The sequence below is a fragment of the Narcine bancroftii genome, chromosome 1, assembly GCF_036971445.1.
Source record: "Narcine bancroftii isolate sNarBan1 chromosome 1, sNarBan1.hap1, whole genome shotgun sequence".
Taxonomy (NCBI): domain Eukaryota; kingdom Metazoa; phylum Chordata; class Chondrichthyes; order Torpediniformes; family Narcinidae; genus Narcine; species Narcine bancroftii.
Window position 1 is genome coordinate 84,784,480 of NC_091469.1, and position 23,566 is coordinate 84,808,045.

Here is a 23,566-nt window from a genome sequence, read left to right on the forward strand (position 1 = left end):
TCAATTCCTTAAAGTTATTAAATCTGCCATCATCTATTTTCTAGTACAGGTACACCCCACTTTACGAATATATGAATTACGAAAAATGTGTGCTGTTATAGAGGCTGTGCCCACAACCCAAGGCTGTGCAAGCACCTCGAGCAGCTCCTTCGCCAGGAACTACGCCCAGTATCAAGGCTTTGAACTGTGTCTGTGAGCATCTGTGCTTTATCTCGATTCATACTGTGCATCCATTAGCAGGATATGTCCCAAGGTATTGGAAAAGCCTAAGATTGATCATAAGATTGATCATGCTTACCATAACACTAGACATAATCAAGCATTTGGATCATGGTGAACATAATGAAGACATTGTGTGTGTGTTGAACATGCCTGCGTCCACCATTCATACTATTTACACACGAAGAGAAAAATCTTGAGAGCTGCCAAAGTTACTATTGGTTCTGCTAGCCACAAAATGATCTCTTTTTATCGGCATTCAGTTATGGAGAAAATGGAAAGTCCATTGCTTGAGTGGATTGATGGGTGTACAATGCGTAGTGTTCCATTGAGCTATCTTATACTTAAGGAGAAATCAATCACTCCTTTTCATAAACTGGAACAGAAAGCACTGGACAATGGTGATGAAAATATTGCAAAAGTGGAATTTAAAGGTAGTCACGGGTGGTTTGATCCTTTTGTGAGGCGTGGGCAGCTTCATAGCTTAAAGATTATTGGAGAGAGTTCTTGGCTGATACTAAAGCTGCTGAAAAGTTCCCAGAAGAACTGAAGAAAATAATGATGGAAGGTGCTTATTCATATAAGCAAGTGTTCAACTGTGATAAAACTCTGATTTATTGGAAAAAATTGCCAAGCAAGACGTTAATTTTGATGGAAGAAAAGCAGGCTAAGGGACACAAGGCATTGAAGGACAGGTTTACCCCAATGCCTATTACTAATGCAACTGGTGATGCTGTTCTTAGAACTCTAATGGTGTACCATTCAGAAAATCCGAGGGCACTTAGAGGCACTGATAAGAATACACTTCCTGTTGTGTTTCATTCACATCCATGCAGTTGGAACACCCAAGTGATTTTTTTCTGCGTACATGAGTGGATACATTAGTCCTTTTGTTGAAAGATACTGTAGAGAAAATTGCATTGATAATAGGTGTCTTGTGATTGTCGATAATTATGCTGCTCATCCATCTGGGATTACCGAGTACGGTGGGAACATTCATGTTGTGTTCTTTCTGCTGAATACGACGTCATTTCTGCAACCGTGTATGGGATCTGAGGTATGGGATATACACACTGACCCTCACTGGGGTACAACTTCCACACACACTGACCAAGGCCTAATAGCTACAATTAAGGCTTACCACATGCAAAGTGTGATGAGTTTTGTTTTAAGACCCCTTGACAGAAAGGGCAACTCCAAAGCATCTTTGCAAAAGATCAGGAAAGACTACAATATAAAATTGGCAATCAGAAATAGCCTCGATGAGAAATGGCAATTTGAGGAAACTGTGTCCCGAAGCAGAGAATGATTTTCAAGGCTTTGAACCAACAACAATAAATACAGAAATAGCGAATCTGGATAAGGAGGCTGAGCTTGTGGAAGCTGACGAAGATGATGTTGAAGAGGTTTTGGCATCCCATGATCAAGAACTGACAGATAAAGACCTGATGCAATTGCAAGAGGAAAAGATATGAATCAAAACTGAATACAATAGCGAATGACCCAAAAGTGAAGTCATCCAGGAGATTTTCGCCACGACTGACAATGCTGCAATGATTGCAGAAAAGTATGACTTTAATTTTGAAAGGGTACATAAGTTTAGAGCACCTTTGCTGGATGCTTTGAATGCCTACAAAGAATTGTATTGTAGAAAAGCACCTGAGGCTAAGCAGTCAAGCATACTGTCATATTTCAAGCCTTCCACACCAGCCACATCAGACGACAAACCTTGGCCTTTGACATCGAGGCAGGCAGACATAGAATGTGGTGCAGACATTAGTGACCTGATGGATTCAAATGACGATGAGATGTCAGTAGATGACCCTATTACTCTCTCTCCTACATCCCAGTCTCCTGTACATCCCACCACCCTAACCTCCAAAGACTCAGTCTAACTACACTGTACACATATTATTTCTACTTTATGGCTGTGTATTATTGTGTATTAATCATATTATTCTTGCTTTTTAATAAATGTTAGAGTTATTTTAAGTTTTATATGTCATTCGGTATGATTTAGTATGTAATTTTTTTGGTTTGGGAATTGTCAAAAAAAATTTCCCATAGAAATCAATGGCAATCACTTCTTCACTTTAAGCCATTTTGGCTCACGAAAGGTTCCGTAGGAATGCTCCAGTTTCGTAAAGTGGGATATACCTGAACACCTGCAGGACTCAGCGATACTTCTGACAATTTCATCACATTCAAACTTATTCCTCAACCATCCAGGTTTCATGCATATACCCGTCATGGGGAACACTCTGCCCACCTCCACAGTATCTCCAGGGACTGCTGTGAACTTCACGTTAACACCTTTCTACCCTACAGTCACCCTTTGAACAATACTATTCCTGTTCTCTCTGCAACTCACCATGAGAGATTAAAGGACAATCTGATCAAGTACTCTGTTCACTTCTGTTGAATTTAAGTGCAAACATATTATGTTGCTAGAGATATTTGTTCTTAGGATTAAAAAGTTGTTAATAATGGTAAACAGAAATCCCAGTGCAAAAAATATAATTTTGAACAAAAATGGGAATTTCTGGTAGAAGCATTGAAAAATATTGAACATTATTGTAAGGATTTGCTGTTTAGACACCCACCAAATAACTGCATGCATCAAATACTGTCCCACCACACTATACACCGCCCATCAAACACAGTCTCACCGCACTACAAACCACCTATCAAACACTGCCCTATAACACTAAACACCTCCCATCAAAAACTGTCCCACCACACTACACACCTCCCATCACTGTTCCACCGCACTACAAACCTCACATTAAAAACTACCCCACCACACTACAGTCCTCCCATCAAACAGTCCCACTGCACTACATACGTCCCATCATACATAGTCCTTCCATAGTATACACCTCTCATCACTATCGTACTGCATTACACACCAATCATCAAACACTGCCCCACTGAATTACATGCTGCCCATTAAATTGCCTGACCACACTACCCCTGCTCCTCCAACAATGTCCTACTCCTCTCACCCATCCATCAAACACATTTTTAGATCTCTCCTGGCATGTTCTTCCCTCCTCTTCACCTACTCAACTTCTCTGTGCATCTCCCAACCTCACCACTTGCCTTCTTCCCCATCCCTCAATTCTGCCGGCCAGTCTTATCTCTTAACTCCAGCACAGAAACACACAATCCTTTTTTGCAGCTGTCATTTCATTGGCATTCCTTGCTCGTTTGCAATGTAACTCAATTCTTCTTTGGAGGAAAGAGATTCCCGATGTTTATCTTCACTTCTTTGACATTAGCCTTTCTGTTGGAATGTGACACGTTCTTCACTATTGATCTATAGAGGCGGACAGAATAATGAAACTGAACTTGGTAATAACCACATGGCAAAAGGAACAAGTGTGAACCAAGGAATGGGGCAAGCTGAGATGAGACAAGAAGGTGGAACATAAGAAATAGGAGCAGGGGTCAGCCTGTTCCTCCTGTGATTGAAACCACTATATAGCAATTGGCACGGTCTCCTCCACTCAAAATCCCCTTAAAGGCTGTTTATGCCCAAACACCTCCTCAGTACCTGCCTTGGAACCGGGTCAGCAACCTGCGAGATGTAGTGATGTTTTATGGTGATTAAAGCCTATTAATCATAACTCTCAGTCTAATGTGGTTAATCAATAGTGCTACACCACCATTCAGCCCGATCTGGCCATGGATTCAGCTCCACTGACCTGTCTTTTCTGTGTAACTCTCAATTCTGCTACTATGCAAAAGACTGTCTAACTATGTCTTAAATATATTTAATAAGGCAGTCTCTAATCCTTCAATGTGCAGAGAACCCCACAGATTCACTTCTCTCTGAGAAAAGCAATTCCTCTTTATCTCCATCTTAAATCTACTCCCCGACATCTTGAGGCTATTTCCCTCAGTTCTAGTCAGGGCTACCTGTGGAAAAACTTACCTACCTCTACCTTATCTATCCCTTTCATAATTTTATGTTTTATAAGATTATCTTTCATCCTTCTAAATGAAGCATCAGAGACTGAACTGGAGACTGTTACAAATGGCTTAGAGACGACCAGAGATTGAGACTTAACATATAACCATATAACCGTTTACAGTGCGGAAACAGGCCATGTCAACCCTTCGAGTTTAACATGTTATTAAAAAAAGTAATTCGGCAGATGCTGGGATCAAGTACAATACACAAATTTGCTCGAGAAACTCAGCAGGTCATGCAGCATCTGTATGAAGTAAAGGGGAACCAAAGTTTTGGGTCTGGGCCCTTTGTCAGCTCTGAGGTTTTAATTACAATTTATGTGTAGGTCTTAGAGGAGTTTGCACAAAGCAAGGAAGAAGAGAGATGTAGTGATGTTTTATGGTGATTAAAGCCTATTAATCATGATAAGAATAAGCCCACGCTTGCCTTTAAGAGAGAGAGAGAGAGAGAGAGAGAGAGAGAGAGAGAGGGAGAGAGCTGTAAGGTTCTGCTCAGATCCTGTGGGCGGTTAACTATTCCAAATAACCTCAGGGAAATGTCAAAGGCAAAACGTGTAATGAATGTCACGTATCTCCATTCTTGTGCATAATGGGTTGAGTTGTTTCAAATGTCCCCGACTCCTGTACATGCAATGAGCAGATTATTTCACTCAAGTTCTACAATACTGGCAGGATGCTTGGGGAATAATGCTCTGAGACAGGACAGGAATCCTGGTTGAGAATATGACATTACATCTTGATTGGATTCTGGAGTTTGCCCAGCATGAATCCTTTCAGAATCCCTTGGGCAATTAATGGGCTTTCCCTGCTCACTGGAAAAGAATGGTTACTCTAGTAGCCCACACTGTGCTTTGACGACACCTTGAGGAGCAAGCACTATTCCAGCTGCCTTACTATTTGTTGGATTAAGAAGAACTGGGTGCACAAACCATTTACAAGAATGATATAAAAACTGAAGGAAATATAACATTAAGAAAAGAATGTTCAGTCTCCTTCAATAAAGTTCTTTAAAATTATGAAGTTTTAATTGACCATGTATTCCTTCTTGTGAGGAAGCATGAGGCCTTCAAAACAGAAGAGTCAGCAAGAAATTTAATAGGGAATTCACACAAAACCTCTTTAACCAGAGAATTTGGAACATCCTACCACGGATGTGGTTGTGGCAATGCATCTAAGAAGTTGTCTGGCTCATTACTTCACCAACCAACGTGGTGCAAAATGCCAAAGAACATATTTTATGTAAAATCCCAGGGAAATTTTAAGCCTGGGATATTTCACCTGGAGTTATCAAACCAACAGAGAAATGTAATAATCTAATATTGTGTTGATGGTTATGAGGGAGTGACTATGAGCATGGGGAATCTGGAACAAGAGTGCACAACTTCAGTATAAAAGGGTGTCAATTTAAAACAGAGAAATTTCTTTAGTCAGAGGTTCATGAGTCTGTGGAAATTTTGCCACAGGCAGCTGTAGAAGTGAGGCCGTTGGGTGTATTTAAGGCAGAGATTAACAGTTATTTGAATTGTCAGGGCATCAAGGGCTATGGGGAGAAAGCTGGGGTGTGTGGCTGAGTGGGAGGATGGATCAACTCATGATTAGAATGGTGGAACAGACTCAATGGGTCTAGTTCTGCATCTTGTAATCTTGTGATCTTACGATGAGCAGTTCAACTCCTCGTGCAAGGGAAATAGCAGACACCTGTCAGTTATGTGATGACATTTCCAACAATAGCAGAGATGTAGAGTGTGTGCCATAAAGCAGGTCCTCTAATCATTGTACCAATTTGATGACATAAATTTCCAGGAAATTCTGGGCCTCTGATTACATCTTTCAGCAGGAGTCCTAGGGAACAGGCAACAGGAAGCAGATCCCAACCCTGATCTCTGATACCCATCTAAATCTACTGATCAATTGAACATAGTTTATCAGTTATGAGGGGATATTACAATGTAAATCTTCCAACTGCAATCTTGCCTGAGAGAGTAAACACAGCCCAGACTGAGGGTGGAGCTGGGATCTGCCTCCAAGTGTGGGGCTCATGATCTCAGTGGGTGGGCAGAGAGCAGATGATACTGCTGAAGCCCAGTCTGCTCTGAAACAAGGAAGGAGAAAATGCATGAACTAGGGACGGTCATTGTCTTAAAAAATTCATGGAGGGTATGGCTGTTGAATTATATTTTTTCCCCATGACGAGAAACTTTCGTCAGCTGCTTCAAGGCCAGTAGAGGTAGTTGTTTCTCCCCTCACAACTCTACTATCCAATGTTTTCCATTTCCTTCTCTTCAATATTTTATTATTTCCCTTTTAAGTCAGTGCATCTTCTCAAAATAAGATTCCACTCTGAGTGAAAGCCACAGGATACAGAGTATAAATACTAGCCAGTTGGCCAATGGATGGAAGGTGGTATTTGTGTCCCATAGGAGACTCTTCTTTCCATGTAATTTTCAACCTTCTCCTTCCATGCCACCTATTTCAGGTGCTGGTATTACCATTGGAACAAAGGATTCTACTACATCCCTCACTAGATTTATTAGTTGCCAGTTGGTTTGCGTTTGTGATAATTTACCACAAACCATGTCTGAAATTGTTTTCAATTCAGAACAGTTGTGTTTGAATTGATCACAAGTGTGTCACATCTCCCCCAGGTGCCTGTTGCTTATATCAGCCAAACAAGACAATACGTCCAGACTTGCTGATCAAAAGAGAATTGGAGAGTGACCACGAGAAGAGATGACAAAAGAGAGGATTGTATCCTCTGGATTTTGGAAGATCAAGAAGCAGTCTTGGGGTTTTTAAGACCCTGGTGAGACTTCACTTGGAGTACTGTGAGCACTTTTGGGCTCCTCATTTAAGAAAAGATGTGCTGAAGTTGGAGAGGGGGTTCACTAGGATAATTCCGTGCAATGAAAGAGTTATCATATAAGGAGCGTTTGACAGCTCTTGGTCTGGATTTTTTGGTATTTAGGAAAATGAGAAGGGAATCTCATTGAAACCTTTTGAATGTTGAAAGGCATGGACCAAGTAGATGTAGAAAGGTTGGAGAGTTGAGGACAAGGGGGCACAACTTCAGGATTGAAGGGCATCTGCTTAGAATAAAAATGCGTAGTAATTTCTTCAGCCAAAGGGTGTCTGAAGAGGAAGCACAAAATCATTGAGGACCCCTTCCATCCTGCACACAGTTGCTCCCGTTGGAAGATATGGGAGTATCAGAGCCACCACTGAAGACCGGAGGACGCTGTTATGTCGGGTTGTACTTGTGCAATCAGATGACAACAAACTTGTCTTCACTTGATAAGAGCATGCATGTTTGTGTCCATTTAAGTGTTCCTAGCACATATCTACAAATATATGGGTAAGCCTATGCATGTGTGCCCGCAAATGTGCAGGCTTAACCTGGTCTCCAATCATCTTGCACGCGATTAAGACCTTTGACTGTCGGATCCACGTGCAAGGTGATATGCAACAGCTGTTCCGTGTTGAAGGAAACCACCAGCAGGCGCCTTCCACTCATCAACGTTGTGGTCGTGGAACATCAGAACCCACATGGATAGCTCCCAAAGCAACACCCTGGATGTATTCATACCATAGCTTTGGAACCCAGACCATCCTACACTGAGTGAGCTATAACAGTGAGCTGGAAGAGTATTAGTACGAGTCCATCTTTGGAAGAGGAATGTTGTTTCCATGGGGTGGATTTTGCCTTCAAACGAACTGGTGTCACATCCAATCGTCTTCCTCGATGGGACAGCCAAATATAACATCATCTCCCAGATTAGAAAGGGGAACAGTTACGAATGCATGCACTCCAACCTTGAAACCAGGGGTGGGGCTAATGAGGCAATCTTCTAACAGTCTTGAACAGTCCCTACACTCGTCATTAAAAAGACAAAGGTACCTTTGACAAGAAAGGGAGAGAAAAAGCAAACTCCAATGAAGATGTCATCCTAATGAAATGCTTGGAACCAACACCCTGTTTCATTAATGCAGAAGGTCCTGTAACACGCAGGGATCCTTTAATGCTTAAAAACATCAATCACAGCTTAAGCATCTAATATTCAGCCCACTGAGAATCAGAAGAACCTGTGCGGTCAGAGAGACAGTCAGGGAACTCTTCTTCCATTGCCACTGACCTTGGAAAATGTGCATCATCTTCAGTGTTGGATGGGCTACTTCTCAGCGAGGATTCTAATGCTGAAATTCACCACAGACTCCTCTGAACAAAGGCTGTTTGAGGATCGGGTCCTCAAACTAGGCACCAAACTCATGATTTATTGAGTAGTGTTGATCCTAGTTTCTTATCATAGACATCTTATAACAAACAAAAACTTCAACACACTGGAGAGGAACCACCAAGTGTTTCTACTCAAATTCCTACAAGCAATTCCAAGGATGTATGGACACAGGGGTGCATTTGGATGGCACAGGCTCATGGGCCAGAAGAGCCTGTTACTGTGCTGCATCTCCTGTGGATGGTCCCTTTTGAACACAGAAGACAGAAAAGTACAGCACAGGCCCTTTAACTCACCATGTCTCAGCTGACCATGATGCCATCTTAAACTAATCCCATCTGCTTACACTTATTCTTCAAAAGACCAACACTTCCTCTCTCTTAATGTCAACATGCCCTAGAATATCATTCCATCATCCATATCAATCTCCTTGGTAAATAACAAAGCAAAGCAATTCTTAAGGACCTCACCCACTTCCTCTCATTCCATGCCCAAATCTCCTCCTTTGACCTTGAGTGGACCTACATTTTCCCTAGCTACCCTCTAGTTCCTAATGTCTTGGGATTATACTTCATTTAACATGGGCGCTTTTAGCCCTCTTAGTTTCTTCTTCAGTTATTTCCTGGTTTTTATATTCCTAGACCCTTATCTGATTTCAGCTTCCCAAACCTTACATTTGTTTCCTTTTCCTTTTTGACTAAACTTACAATGAGTCTTGTCATTTAAATTCCTGAACCTTGCCATCCCTATCATTCATCCTCGCAGTTTATACTGATCTTGAACTTTAATCAACTGGCTTTTAAAAGACTACCAATTTTTATCCCCAAATTCTTTATCTTTTATCAGCTCACTGGATTCAGCTATTTCTATTTATATATGGCAAGGCTGGGGTGTGGGGGCTGGGTACATATTCAAAAGACCACATTAAATGGAGGATTATTACTGCCAGATTTTAGGTTTAGGTAATTAACATACCTAATACTATTAGGTAATTAACATACTTTTATTATTACATTTCAATAAATCAGTGAATCGACCCTCTTGGGTAGAAACGGAATAGCAATTCTCCAAAAAAATACTTCTATCTTGGCCATCTTAGGATCCTTTTTACCATTTTCCTTTTCCAAATTAACACATAATCCGTTAATGAGAAATAGGTTGAGAATTTGGGCTCAATTTCGGAAATTTTTCAGAATTAATGGTTTTTAGTCAACCATCTTTGTTGGATGCAGGTTTCAAGGAATGACATAGAATAGGCATTCAAAGTTTTAATTATCTCTTTATTTAAGATAATCTTGCCTCTTTCTAACAATTATCAGCTAAATTTAATCTTACCAATAGACAATTTTTCAGATATTTACAAATTAGATATTTTATTCAGTCTAAGCTTTTGGATTTTCTGCAAATTTCCAAAATTATTATTCTTGATCTGCTTTTTAATTCACGGTTTTATTTTTATTGTGGATTGACATCATGTATTTATAATAATTTATTGGATTTAAATTCAGTTCCCATGGCTGGGATCAAGAGTGATTGGGAATGAGATTTGAATGTAACATTTTCAGATGAAGATTGGTACTCTCCTCTCAGCTTGATTAATGATTCCTCATTTTGTGCAAGACACTGATTATTACAATTTAAGGCAGTGCACAGAACTCTTATGTCCAAACTTACATTATCTAGTTTTTTATCCAGATATTGATCCATTATATGAGAAATTCAACATTTTTGAAGCTTCACTGATCCATATGTTTTGGGAGTGCCCAAATTTAGAGAGGTTCTGGAAAGACGTTTTCCAAACTTTATCAACGATTCTTAAGATTAATTTGGAACCTTGCTCATTAAATGCTCAGTTTGGTTTTTCTCATGATTCGGATAAACTTATATTGGCAACTCAGGAAAATCTTTTACCTTTTACCATATTGATAGCCAGACAAGCTAGTTTATTAAAATGGAAAGATGATTCATCCCCTACTCAAATGCAGTGATCATATGTTGTAATGTCCTATTTAAGTTTAGAGAAAAATTAGATATAATATTAAAGATATAAAGTTTTAATTTATGAAATTGTAGGGACCATTCTTAGATTTTTGTTATAATTGGAAGAATTAACAATTGTTTTATGTTCCGATGGTTCATTGCTTGTTCTCTGGGGATCACCAGTGGTTCCACATTATTGTTTTTTTTTAATTAATTTATGAGGTAACCTTGATTAGATGGAGGGGATGGATTAGATTTAGTTTTAGATTTTTGTTTTTTTCTTTATTTTAAACAATTTATTACAACAGACTGGCTTAATATGGTCACATAAATAATTTCAATTAAATGTTTTTGAATATTATAAGCAATTATTGATGTTGTTTTATCTACTTTTTTTCATTGGCTTTTTTGTGCATTCTTACTTGTATATAAATGAATTATTATGTAATTGTCAATTCTGTATTAATGCTTATATGTTAAACTCAATAAAATATTTTTAAAAAGAAAAGACAACCATGTATCAGATGCGGATTCATCCATAAACAGCTTCCCCCAATCTCCTCTCTCCAGTTCCTGCCCACTACTGTTGTAATTAGGCTTTTAATTTAGGATGTGCACCCGAGAACCAGTCTTATCCATGACTGTCTTAAACCTACAGTCGTGTAATTATTCCCAAAACACCCCCTACCCTCCACCAACTGTAACTTTAATCACCAGGCTAGGCTCAGGCCCCAATATAATGCCAAGTACTGCTTCATTCTTTGTTGGATTATCTACACATTATTTCAAGAAATTGTCTTGGATACATTTAACAAATTCAGCTCATTCTAAAACCTTAATTGGTTATGTTGGTGTATTTGGGCAGTGCAAGTTGGTGGATCAGAAAGGCCTGGTACTGTTGAATATCTCTAAATTTAAATTTAAGATGTGCATGGCAATGTTTATTATACACAGAGTGTTGGGTGTTTGGACTGAGCTGCCTGGGGAAGTAATGGAAGAAGATATGATGGCAATGTTTAAGAGACATCATGAATAGCCTGGAAATAGAGCAATATGAACAAAGTACAGGCAGAGGAAATTCATTGGAGTGGCATCATGGTTGGTGCAGACATTGTGGGTTGAAGGGCTTGTTCCTGTGCTGCACTGTGTCTATGTACTCTGAAAGAAACATGAATTAAAAGGGCCCTCTCTGGGACATGAGAGTGTAGCTGTCTAGATCCTGCTGGAGTTTCACATACTTAAGATATTATTATTGGACCTCAGAATGCATATTGCATTAATATAGTTAAATACTTGATGACCAGCACAGACTGGTTAGGCTGAAAGGCCTATTTCCCTCATATCAAACACTTTGAAATTAATTGCTGCACTTTCTACATTTTAGCAGTAACTCCATGTCGAAAATACTTCATTGGTTGTTAAGACCTTTTGCTATTCCCTGAACATGAAATATTAAACATCAACAAGTATTTTAGAGCCAGACAAAGGTGGGAAGAGGAGGGGGTGGGGGAGAAAGCGAGAAACTTTTATCCAAGAGAGGCCACATGGCCCAGAGAAACAGAGAGTACAGAGCAGATGGAATAAAGGCAGTCAGTTTCCACACGGTGATCTCATTCCGGAAGTATGCTGCTGGTTGAGTACAGGCTAACTCGCTGATCCTTGTAAATCAGTCAACTTGCAGAACATTTTCCATCTGGAACAGGAATTTAGACTTGAGTGTTTTTGTTGGAGCAGAGACACACGGAGTGGAAAAGAATGGGAAATGGTTTGGTTAGTTTAAATCCCACACTTGGGTTACTGCCCCACAGAGATATGGTACATAGATGCCCCAGAAGACATGGTAAATGCTTTTCACAAGGGAAAGGCTATCACTCTGTGAACAGCCAACCTCACCCCCTGCAGATATCATGTAATGAAGTGGGCTGACTCTTTATGCTGTCACATCTTAAAGTGGGTCGATAAAGAGTTGTACATGCAAATACTTGGCCTTTAATAAGTTGAAAAGATTCTTAAGCCCTTGTTATTTTCAATAAAGTAAAAGGATAGAGTTCAAATTCAAAAGCTATGCAAAAGACTTCACTGATTGAGCCTCTAAGGAGAATAATGGCTATTTTGGGATATCAGGTATTAGGAAGGGGCATTGTGCTTTAGGAAGAGATTCAGACCACTGGGTGCAAGGGAGATTTATTGGGCAGTGCCAGAGATGAGTAACATTGGCTATAGGGATGGACTGGGGGAGCTGAGATTGTTGTCCATACAGGAAGTCAGTTTGCCAGAGATATTCAAACTGTAAATGCACAGCTTTATTGACAATAGAAATGGAAAGGGTGTGATAGTGCTGGATGAGATGGAGCTCAGTAATTTAGATCCTGGAGGAAGGACAGAGAAAGGATCCAATCCAGGGATGGTACCCTTCCCAGTATTGGGGATGGGGTAAAAGATGGGGAAGCAGCATGGAGAAAGATGACACCCTTGGGAGGAGGGATTAGGTGTCAACCCAGGGTTAGCTGGTGAGGGAGTGGCCTGATACTGACAGGACTGATCCAGGGGTGTGCTGATCTGGTGCATGGGAATGGAAGGGCTACTCCCACTTGACTGCATTTAGCCAATTTCCCCCTAAACTATTCTTACCCATGCACCTGTCCAAATTACTTTCAAACATTGCAATTTCCCAACCTTGACCATTTCCTTCATAGCTAATTCCATAGCATTATCCTCTTTTTACCTTCTTTGTAAGAAAATTGCCCTGAATTTCATGGACCCTAAACCTTTCGACCAGTCTGCTATGGGTGACCTTCTCAGATGCCTCGTTGAATGTAAATTACCTCCACTGCTCTGTCCTGAAGACATTTGGTTACCTCCTCAGAATATTCAATCAAATTGGTTAGACAGGATCTTCCCTTGACAAAGCCATGTTGGTTGTCTCTGATGGACTGTGTCATCCAAGTGATCATTAATTCTACCCCTCTGTATTTTCTCCATCAAATTCCCCACTACTTATTTTAAGATCCCAGGTTCATAATCACCAGGCTTATCTTCTTGCCCTTTATGAAAAAGGGGAACCTCACTGTGGTCAGTGAGGACATAAAAATCTCAGTTGAAGCCCAAGCGATCGATTGAAGTGCCTCACATTAGCCCAGGTTACATCCCATCTGGTCCTGTGGATTTATGTACCTTAAGGCATCAAGAACCTCTCCTTTACTTACTGAGACTTATTAGATTTTCAGTTTCCCCTTTGCTAAATTCTCCATCTGCACAGCCTGTTTCCTTAGTGAATAATGATGAAATTAAGGACTATTCCTATACCCTCTGGCTTTATACACAAAATGCCTCCATTGTTCTAATGGTTCTACTCTTTTCCTGGATATACTTTTCCCCTATAATTTCAGATTCACCCGAACTCTGTTTAGCAATACTTCATGACTCATTTCACCTTCTTGCATATTTTGTGCTCCAGATAAGCCTCGCTCATCTTTAGTTTCCTGTACCTGCCATATTTTTCCATTGTTTTTTTTTAATTTTCCAACCATCAATATCATTCAACAATCAGATTTCCCTGAACTTGTTACCCCTTGCGTTTACTCTTATAAGAACATCTTGGCCTTGAAATCTTGCTGTTTTTCATTTGTTTCTCCCCACTATGCAGATATAGACTTGCCTACAAGTTGATGCTCACAAACAATCTTAGCCAGGTCCTATCTTATTCTAATGAAATTGGCCTTCCCCCAATTTAAGACATCTGATCCATCACTACATTTTTCAATAACCATTTTGAAATGGACAGTTGTGGTCACTATTCTCCAAATGCTCCCCCAATGACAGTCCCTCCACTTGACCAGCAGCATTCCTCAAGGTAAGGTTCTGTACTGTACCTTTCTTCCACAGACTGTGTCAAAAAACTCTCTTGAAGACATCTCAAAAATTGCATCCCCTCTGAGCCTTTTTGTCCTCATTTTAAAACCCTATTTTTATTGCATCCCTGTCGCCTCTTTTGCTTCTCTGTCTCATATGAATACTTTCCACCTGTGGTATTGAGTTGCCAGTCCTGCCTTCCCTTCAACCCAATCTCAGTAACAGCAATAATATCATATTACAGTGCAAATTTTCATCTTTAAATTTATCTATATTACTAGTTAGACTGTTTGTATTAAAATATTTTTGAATTCCTCTGATGTTCTCCTCCAGCTTGTTCTGCCTACTGAACACTGCTTCTCTGGGTGATTGTACATCTCCTTCCAAACCTATTCTCCTGCCAACTCAATTTAAAACTACCCAACAGCACTTGTAAACCTCCCTGAAAGGATGTTGGTTCTGTTCTGGTTTAGGTGTAAAACATTCTCCTTGTACATACCCTCACCTTCCCCAGAAAGTGTCCCAGGTACATAAAGCTTATTGTGCCTACACCACCCCTTCATGTGTTCAACTGAAGACTCTTGCAAATTTTTCCAGGTACTGTGGAGAGAATTCTAATTGGTTGCGTAACTGTCTGGTATGGAGGGCCCAATGCACAGGACAGGAAAAGGCAACAGAGGGTTGTAAACATGGCACTGCCACGACGGACATCATTGGACACTACCCAGGGATTGTAACCTTTGAGATCCTTCTCTTGAAGCAGCTACCCATCTCCCTAAACCCTTTTTGTAGGAGCTCATCTCTTTTCTTCCCCATGTCATGCAGCCATTCCAAGACATCCCAGGAGAGAAAATGCAACTAGCAGTATTAAAAATAGATGAATTTTAAAAATGGGCATGTGGTTGGGGAATAAAAGCCATCTGATTGATGTCAAATCAGGTTAAAAAAAACAGCATCCACTTTTTGATTGGTGCATGAGAAGAGGGCATGGCCTGGGTGGTTGAGGGTCCTTGATGATAGATGCTGCTTGCTTAAGATACTGCCTCTTAAAGATGTCCTTATTTCGGGTGCTGCCGAGTTCACAATTCTCTACAGCCTTTTCCTGTCCTATGCATTGGCACCTCCATATCAAACAGTTATGCAACCAGCCAGAATGCTCTCCACAGTACACTAGTAGAAATTTGCAAGTGTCTTCAAATGAATGCATGGCTGAAGGAATGGTGCAGGTATGACAGATGATGGTTGATTGGTGCAGAGACAAATGTTGGCAGTGCATCATTGGATGCAGGATGTGATGAGCCCCCAGAAAAGTGTCCCAGCAGTTTTGGCACCTACCACCTCTGAGCTTTCATTACTTGGTCATTCCCTTGGAAGATTCAAAGCAGAAAGAGTGAGGGTTTCTCATCCAGAAAAATCTCCAGTCAATTCCACTGACTTGATGATCAGAGGATAATGTCCACCAAGACACAGTCTTCAGCAAATAGTGTTTGCAAATCAGTTTATTTATTTTGGCACAACATTAATCTTGTCTGCTCCTTTTTCACTTGCTAAAACCATCAATGTCTATTCTCCTGAAACCTTATTTCCTCTATTTCAACTCACACAAACTGCTGTTAACATGTCAGCCAAACTACCCAATTCCAGTTGATCAACAATTCCATTTTTAAATTCTGATCAAATCCCTTAATTGCTTTGTTCCTCCCCAGTTCTACAACCTCCTCTGACCTCCGTCGATCTCTGGGCTGCTCCTGTTCTGGTCTCTTGCATGTCCTGTTATGAATTGCTTAATTGCCAAGTCTTTGGCTGCTTAGGGCTCAAGTTCTGGGCCTTCCTCCTGAAAATTCTTCAGTGCTCTATCTCAACCATCATCTAATCTGCTTCTAAAAACCAACATCATTGATTCTTGGAAAAGAAAACAGGGCTGATAGTCAAACTGGGCCAAGTACGGGCAGGGCTTGCTGCTTTGCCAGGCCTCCCAACCTCTTGTGAAGTGAAGCTACCAAGCCAATCCAAGGTCCATCTCACACATATTCAATGTTAATCATAATGTCGAGACATAGAAACAGTGCAATTGCCAGCAATAAGCCTTTTGGACCTTCAAGTCTATTCTGCTGTTCAATACAATCATGGCTGATTATCCTTCCCCGCATATCCTGTGATCTCTTTACTTATGAGAATTATATCTAATCCCTTAATATATTTAATGGTAGAGAACTCCACAAGTTCACCATTCTCTGGGTGAAGGAATTTCTCCTCATCGCATCTCAATCCAAAGCAACATTGAACATAGAACACTACAGCACATTACAGGCTCTTCGACTTTCAATGTTGTGCTGACCTATATTTTCCTACCAAAAAAATGAATCCCTTCCTACCTTATAACCTTTTTTTCTTTCATCCATGTGCCTGTCTAAGAGTCTTGTAAATTCCCTAATGTTTCAGCCTTCATCATCACCCCTGACAAGGCATTCCAGGCACCCACAACTCTCTGCGTAAAAAAAACCCCTAAACTTTCCTCCCTTCACTTTGTACAGATGTCCTCTGATGTTTGCCGTTCCTGCCTTATCTATGCCTCTCAGAATCTTGTCAACCCTTATTAAGTCATCGCTCATCCTTTGCAGCAGAGAGAAAACTCCTAGCTCATAACCTCCTTGTATCCATAGGCCAAAATCCCTGATTCTGTATTTCACCATCAGAATCATCCTTCCTGAATCTAGTTGGTTCATTTCAGTCTGTCAGGATTTTATGAGTTTCCATGAGGTCCCTTCTCACCAGTCTTCTAAAGTTGATCAAATATATGACCAATCATTCAGATCACTTTTCCTCACATCCCAGAAATTGGATGGTGAACTTTTGCTGAACCCACATCCATCAGAACATCATAGCACATACGAGCTCCTAAAATACCAGCACACATTCAACCCTAACCCACAATGAGCCTTCTTGGCTCTTGGTTCAACCAGAGCACTTAACAACGTGGCAAGACCTGTCATTGAGCAGAAAATCACAGACCATGCACCAAAGGGCAGAGGGAAAGATTGTAAAGAGAACACCAAACTGTGGAAAGAACAGTGAGTGAGGACTCAACGAGCCTTAAGGCCTGGTCTTATGAACAAAATGGGTCCAAGTAGGAGTGTTTATAATTACAGGCCTCAAGATGTAGGGAAGGAGTAACAGTGTGGAGGAAACTGATGCTGAGGAAAAAGTTGGAAAGTTGGAAAGAACGTCATGCATACAAGCCTGAATGCTGAAGTTGAGTGGAGACAGAGCGATGATTTATGTTTCTACATTCTACCCTGAGCGAGAGAATGGGAAATCTCCAAGAAATGGGTAACTGGCATTTCATGTTTTATTCTATCCTACTTAACCCCAACCCTCCATCTGAAACCCAGGTTCAAAACAGGAAACCTTCCACAGAATGGAGACAGCCTATAACCAGAATACATAAATCTAATTTGACATCAGAAGTCAATATACTGTTCCATGAAGTTCTGATTCAGTGACTCCACTGCACTTTACTTTTCAATTGAGATACATCCAATGATAAAGCAGTCAGCTGCTGGGTCACTCAAAATTATGAGCAGCCAGTGCTGTAAAACCCTGTCCAGTTCATTACTGAAGCCATGCTGAGACAGTCAGTCATGATGCACCACCGTGTCAGTGCTCGGACATTCAGTTGGTAACATAGAGAACATGAACTGGTATAGAGAGTTCAGTAATAAGCTGAATCATTACTGGGATGCCAGTTCTGTCCTGGGCCACACTGAGCAAAGGACCAGGGCTGGGGCCTTCTGATACGTGTCCATTTGCTTGGACAGATATATTGAGCCAGAGTTCAGGCACAAAGTTCTGTTGCACAAAGAGCTAATGTTGGGTCATTCAGATATGGTGCTGGAAACATGATCCAGTGGTATGTACACTGTGGTGGGAATCACTGGCCTGCCATGTGAATACTGTTCTACACTAAGTTAGTGCTGCGATATTCAGTCTAGCTATACCCTGTGCCAGTGCTGAGACACACCAGCCTGTTATACAGTAAAACTCCTGGTCTCTGGAATTCAAGCAACCGGCAACCTCAATCACTGGCAAAAAAAAAAAATCGATGAAAACAATTTTTAAAAATTAAAATAAATAATAAAATAATAGGTAAAAAATATGCAAGTTTAAAATTATAAAAGTAAATGTTCTCTGAAGTAACACATAAACCTTTGATGAAGATGGGAGCAAATATTCAGCTAGCGGAGTGCTCTGGTCGTGCTTTGCTCATAGCAGCTGTTTGAAGAGCTATTTGACGCTGCTCACCATTGGGGTGACTCTCTTAAAGTGTCTCCTTATCCCTGCTTAGTCACCTCAGTCAGAGGCTTTATCTGTAAACTTGGGGGAGGGGGGTTAATTATCAATAATGTTAATGTTTGTCTTTCAGGCAGCTCTGGGGAGGGGGAGGAATCTGCAGATGCAGCAATAGTTAAATGTTTTCAAATAAAGTAAAATCCTTTAAAGTTTATATATTCATGCAAGTGAAGTTTGTTCAATGTAAGTACAGTAGAGTATTTTTTTTGTCTTTTAAACTGTTTATTCTTAACACAGGAGTATTAGTGAAGCATTGTAAAAGTAAGTCTTAAGCAAATGGAAAATACACTTATCCAGCAACTACCAATTGCTGCAAGTGCTGGATACTAAGGGTTTTACTGTATACGAAGCCAGGTGAAACTTCAATCTTGTAAACCACCCAACCAGTCCTGGGAACATGGTCCCATAATATATTGAGTTAGTTTCCTCCAGATTTAATTGGAGGAAAACCCAATCTGTTCGGAGAACAACAGGTCAAGTGGCATAAGTGGGAGAAAAGGAATGGTCACTGTTTCAGGTTATAGGGTTCCGAGCTGAATTATTAACCATTCTTCTTCTGCCACTAATGTTGCTTGACTGAGGCCTCAGCAGAACTGTGTTTCGCTCCAGATTCCAGAATATGTAGTTTCCTGAGTGTCTCCAGTTTAAGTGGAGGAATTCCTGCTTGTGCGCGACTGACGTCAGACAGTTAACACGATTGCGGAGAAGCTGTGGTGGAGTCGAATGAGAGGATGCGGAAGTAAAAGCTCGATTTCTTGAAAAAATGTCTCTTTTCATAAATGTTGCCTGGTCAGTTGAGGGGCAAGCATTTTCTATTTCTATTTCAGATGTCATGCAACTCCAACTTTGTTTTGAATTTCCTTTAATGCTGAGGTTGAGTCGGATGTCATCAGCAGACATAGAACATTACAGCACAGTACAGGCCCTTTGGCCTTCAATGTAATGCTGACCTATTATATTCCTACTAAAAGAAATTTAAGCCCTTCCTAACTCATAACTCTCTATTTTTCTTCCATCCATATGCCTGTCTAAGAGTCTCTTAAATGCCCCTAATGTTTCAGCCTCCATCACCATCCCCGGCAAGGCATTCCAGGCTCCCACAACTCTCTGTTTAAAAAAGCTTACTCCTGATGTCTCCCTTAACTTTGTACAGATGTCTTCTGATGTTTGCTACACCCCCCTGGTAAAAAGGCACTGGCTGTCTACCTTATATATTCCTCTCAGAAGCTTGTAAGTCTTCTCTCATTCTACTATGCTCCAATATCCTAGCTCTGCTAACCTTGCCTCATAAGACATTTTACTGGTATATCTCCTCTGCACCTTCTGCATAGCTTCCACATCTTTCCTACAATGAGGTGACCAGAACTGAACACGATATTCTAGATGTGGTTTCATCACAGATTTGTAGAGATGCAACATGACCTCTTGATTCTTGAACTCAATCCCCCAATTAATGAAGCCCAGCATTTCATAGGCTTTCTTACCTATCTTATCAACCGGCGCAGCAACGTTGAGAGATGTATGGATTTGGAGCCCAAGTTCCCTCTGTTCTTCCACACTGTTAAGTGTCTATCCATTAACCCTGTACTCAGCCTTCATGTTTGACCTTTCAGAATGCACATTGGCAGAAATTGGTTAAGGGACAGTACAGAATTAAAACAGGAGGAGGCCTTGGGAAGATCCTCAGGGTGGCATTGTTGGCATAGCAGTTAGCGCAACACCTTTACAGGGCCAACGATCGGGACCAGTGTTTGACACCCACGCTATCTGTAAGGAGTTTGTATGTTCTCCCCATGTCTATGTTGATTTTCTCCCACTGTTCAAAATGTACTGGGGTTTGTAGGCCAATTTGGTGCAACTGGGTGGCATGGGCTCGTGGGCCAAAATGGCCTTTTACTGTTCTGCTTGACAAAACTAAATTAAATTAAATTGAGCAGTGGAGAGCATTCTGCCTGGTTGCATCACTGACCAGTATGGAAGTGCAAATGCTCACGACACGCAAAACCTGCAGAGGGTTGTTACCTCGGCCAGTGACATCACAGACATCAGTCTCCACTCCATCGAGGACATCTACAAAAGGCGGTGTCTTAAGGGGCAGCCTCTATCCTCAAGGACCCCACCACCCAGACCATGCCCTCTAATTCTGCTACCATTGGAAAAAGGTGCAGGAACATGAAGACAATCATCCAGTGGCGCAAGGGCTGCTTCTTCCCCTCTGCCATCAGATTTCTGACTATTTTTCTTACGTTATTTATTTACTTTTGAAATGTAATTTATAGCAATATTTTCACTGTGATACTGCCACAAAACAACAATTTTTGTGACATGTCAGTAAATTCTGATTCTGGAGTTGTGGTGGTGACTGGTGATGAAATCCCAGCCACACTTTGTTTCCTCCATACTGAAGTACTGTTTCTGCCATGGAGTTGCTGTGTTGTTCCCATTAGAACACCATACGACATAATGAAATGTTTGTTTTCTAATTTTACATTGAATTATTTCCAGCTCTTTAATACTGAGCTGGTGACAGTTAATTGGTCGAATGACAGCACAACGATGAGAACTAGGAAGAGCCTCTGAGCTCATCAATGCAAAATCTGCTTTCTGCAAGCAAGCATTGGCAAGAACCCTCCCACAGCATCACCCCTTGTTGATGAGATTCCAAGAAAACCAATTTACTCAAGACTGAGTTTCAGCCATTTCAAAGGCACAGTGGTTCTCAACCTTTTTCTTTCCACTCAGACCACTTAAAGTATTCCTTATGCCATAGGTGCTCTGTGATGGATTGCTTAAGGTGGTCTGTGAGTGGAAAGACAAAATTTGAAAACCACTGTTTTAATGGTCCCTAATTAACTCGTTATGTGCACGGTTTCATACCTCCAAAGGAAATGGGCCAATGTCAAATTTTCTCAAGCAAAATATTTCAATAACAATTGGGTCCAGAGCAGCGATTGTCAACCTTCCCTTCCCACCCCACATATCACCTTAAGCAATCCCTTACTTATCACAGAGCACCGATGGCATAGGGAATACTTAAAGTGGTATGTGAGTGGAAAGACAAAGGTTGAGAACCACTGCTCTAGCTGCAATGAAAATCTGTCACCGAACTCGCCTCTCCTGCACAACAACCCGGCGAACTGCTGTGCAAGAATGCTCTGCTTCCCCACCCCCACGTGTTGTACATCCCAGGAGACATCACCAGCCGAGCGCTTCCCAGCCAGAAATGTTATTTCGGCTGAGCAGCAGATCCGATCCAGGGAGTCCACAGTCATTCACTGCCCGGCGATCTCAAGTCAGAAGGATCAACATTCATAACCAGACTCCTCGGAACACCCCGACCTTCGACTGTCACTGCTCGTGTGAATTTGACTCTTTGAACCCAAGGTGCAGTCACTCTCCCACTTCCAGGTTTGGACAAAAAAAAAGGAAACTAATTCCCACCCGACCTGTCAGGTCCAGAGATGGGACCAAGCTTGGAAGCTGCACGTTAATCCTGTGCAATGCGGAGGGGGGTCTGTCGGGGACGGACACCCAGGTGGAGCGAACCTCTGTACAATAGGTGTTCAAGCTGCACAGCAGGGCTATCGGGGCTGTTGCTCCACGGAAGCGAGTCGCAGCCCCATCCCACCCCGTTCAGGTCAAAACTTTTTTCCCCATTTCTTTCGAGGGAAAAGAAAAGAAGGAAAGTCTGTGTGAAGCAAGCGGCAGGATGGGTTCGCCTGTCAGAAGAGGGACCCAGGGGAACCTGACACCCCTGCCCTTCTATGAAAGGAATGCACTCGCTTCAAACAAAGTCATGTTTTTCAGTCTCGCCAGTTCGGTTGAGAGATGGTGGGGGGGTTGAGAAAACCTTGCATGGGCTAAAATGTTGCACTCAACAGTGTCAGTCCCAATTTCTCCCATCAAGGCGCGCACACACACAAAAAAGCTCCTTTCAGACAAAGTGTCCGAGTGCTCCCACCTCCCCACCCCCGGCCCAACCCCAGTGTGAGAGTGAACGCCGTGAATTCGCTCTTCCCCAGCTCCCCACTGACCTGCACCCGCACACGTTGTTAACGAGAGAAGAGCAATTATTAGCGTTAGAATCCAGTCCCAAACTCTCCTCTTCCACCTCCACCGACTCCGATCATCCATCCTGAGCAGTTCTCGGCAACGGCTGACTTCCAAAGAAAAAGAAACAAAGAATTTTTTTTTTTGGTTGCAAAATTTGGGAATGGTCAAATTCGGGGATGCGGAAAATCTAGGAAGCCATGAGAAGTTTTTGTTTCTTTTATCTTTCGGCGTCTCAGCCCCAGGTCTCGCTCCCTCTCTCCGCAATCTGCCTTCCCCGGACTGACAGAAAGCCCTGATCCACTTCACACAGTTCTCTGGAGCTGAACAATTCAGCAAAAAAAAATGCAACAAAAAGAGATCTGACGGATAGGGAGTGCTTCCCCCTTCCCTCCCTCCCTTCCTTCCCACCCGCAACACCCCAACCCCCCCCCCCTCCCTTGTTCACTGCCCATTCAATGGACTGACACCGCCCAGAACAGCCCCTCCACTTACTGGGCACGGGAGAGGGGGGAGGGTGGAGGCTTTAGAACGGAGATAGAGAACAGATGACTCTAACTTCAGACTTTGTTTCATTCCCCTTGTCCAACCGGAGTCAAGTTTGAAGCGGCAAGTTTAAACTTTGTCACAAGCTGCCGAGGCAATGCAGTTAAACCAGTGGGATTCCGAGCAAACTGACGACCACAACACAACCCAAAATGACAGGGTACCCCCACCCCACCTCAAAAGTCGCCTCTCAATCTCGGGATCCCATAAAATTGGGACTCGTCCACATTCCATGATGGAGGTCCAGAAAATGCACCCTGACCACAGGATCTCTGACAAACCTGACACAAATCAAATATCAGGTCCCAAAATTTACTTCAACCACAGTTGGGGTGAGTGGGGAGGGGGGGGGGGCGGGGGGTGAA

General features: G+C 41.7%; 1 protein-coding gene across 4 annotated transcripts in view; it reads right to left on the bottom strand.

Annotated features, from left to right (window-relative positions):
* Positions 1 to 23,030, bottom strand: part of col5a1 (procollagen, type V, alpha 1) — a 274,674-nt gene extending 251,644 nt beyond the window's left edge. The window contains exon 1 of one of the 4 annotated variants that reach the window (XM_069931782.1): positions 22,640 to 23,025. In XM_069931782.1, the coding sequence (XP_069787883.1) occupies positions 22,640 to 22,739 (100 nt within the window). In that variant the 5' untranslated portion in view covers positions 22,740 to 23,025. Of the gene's footprint in view, positions 1 to 22,639 lie in introns of all 4 variants that reach the window. The other 3 variants (XM_069931776.1, XM_069931792.1, XM_069931802.1) reach the window with 3 other exon arrangements.
* Positions 23,031 to 23,566: the final 536 nt, after the last annotated feature.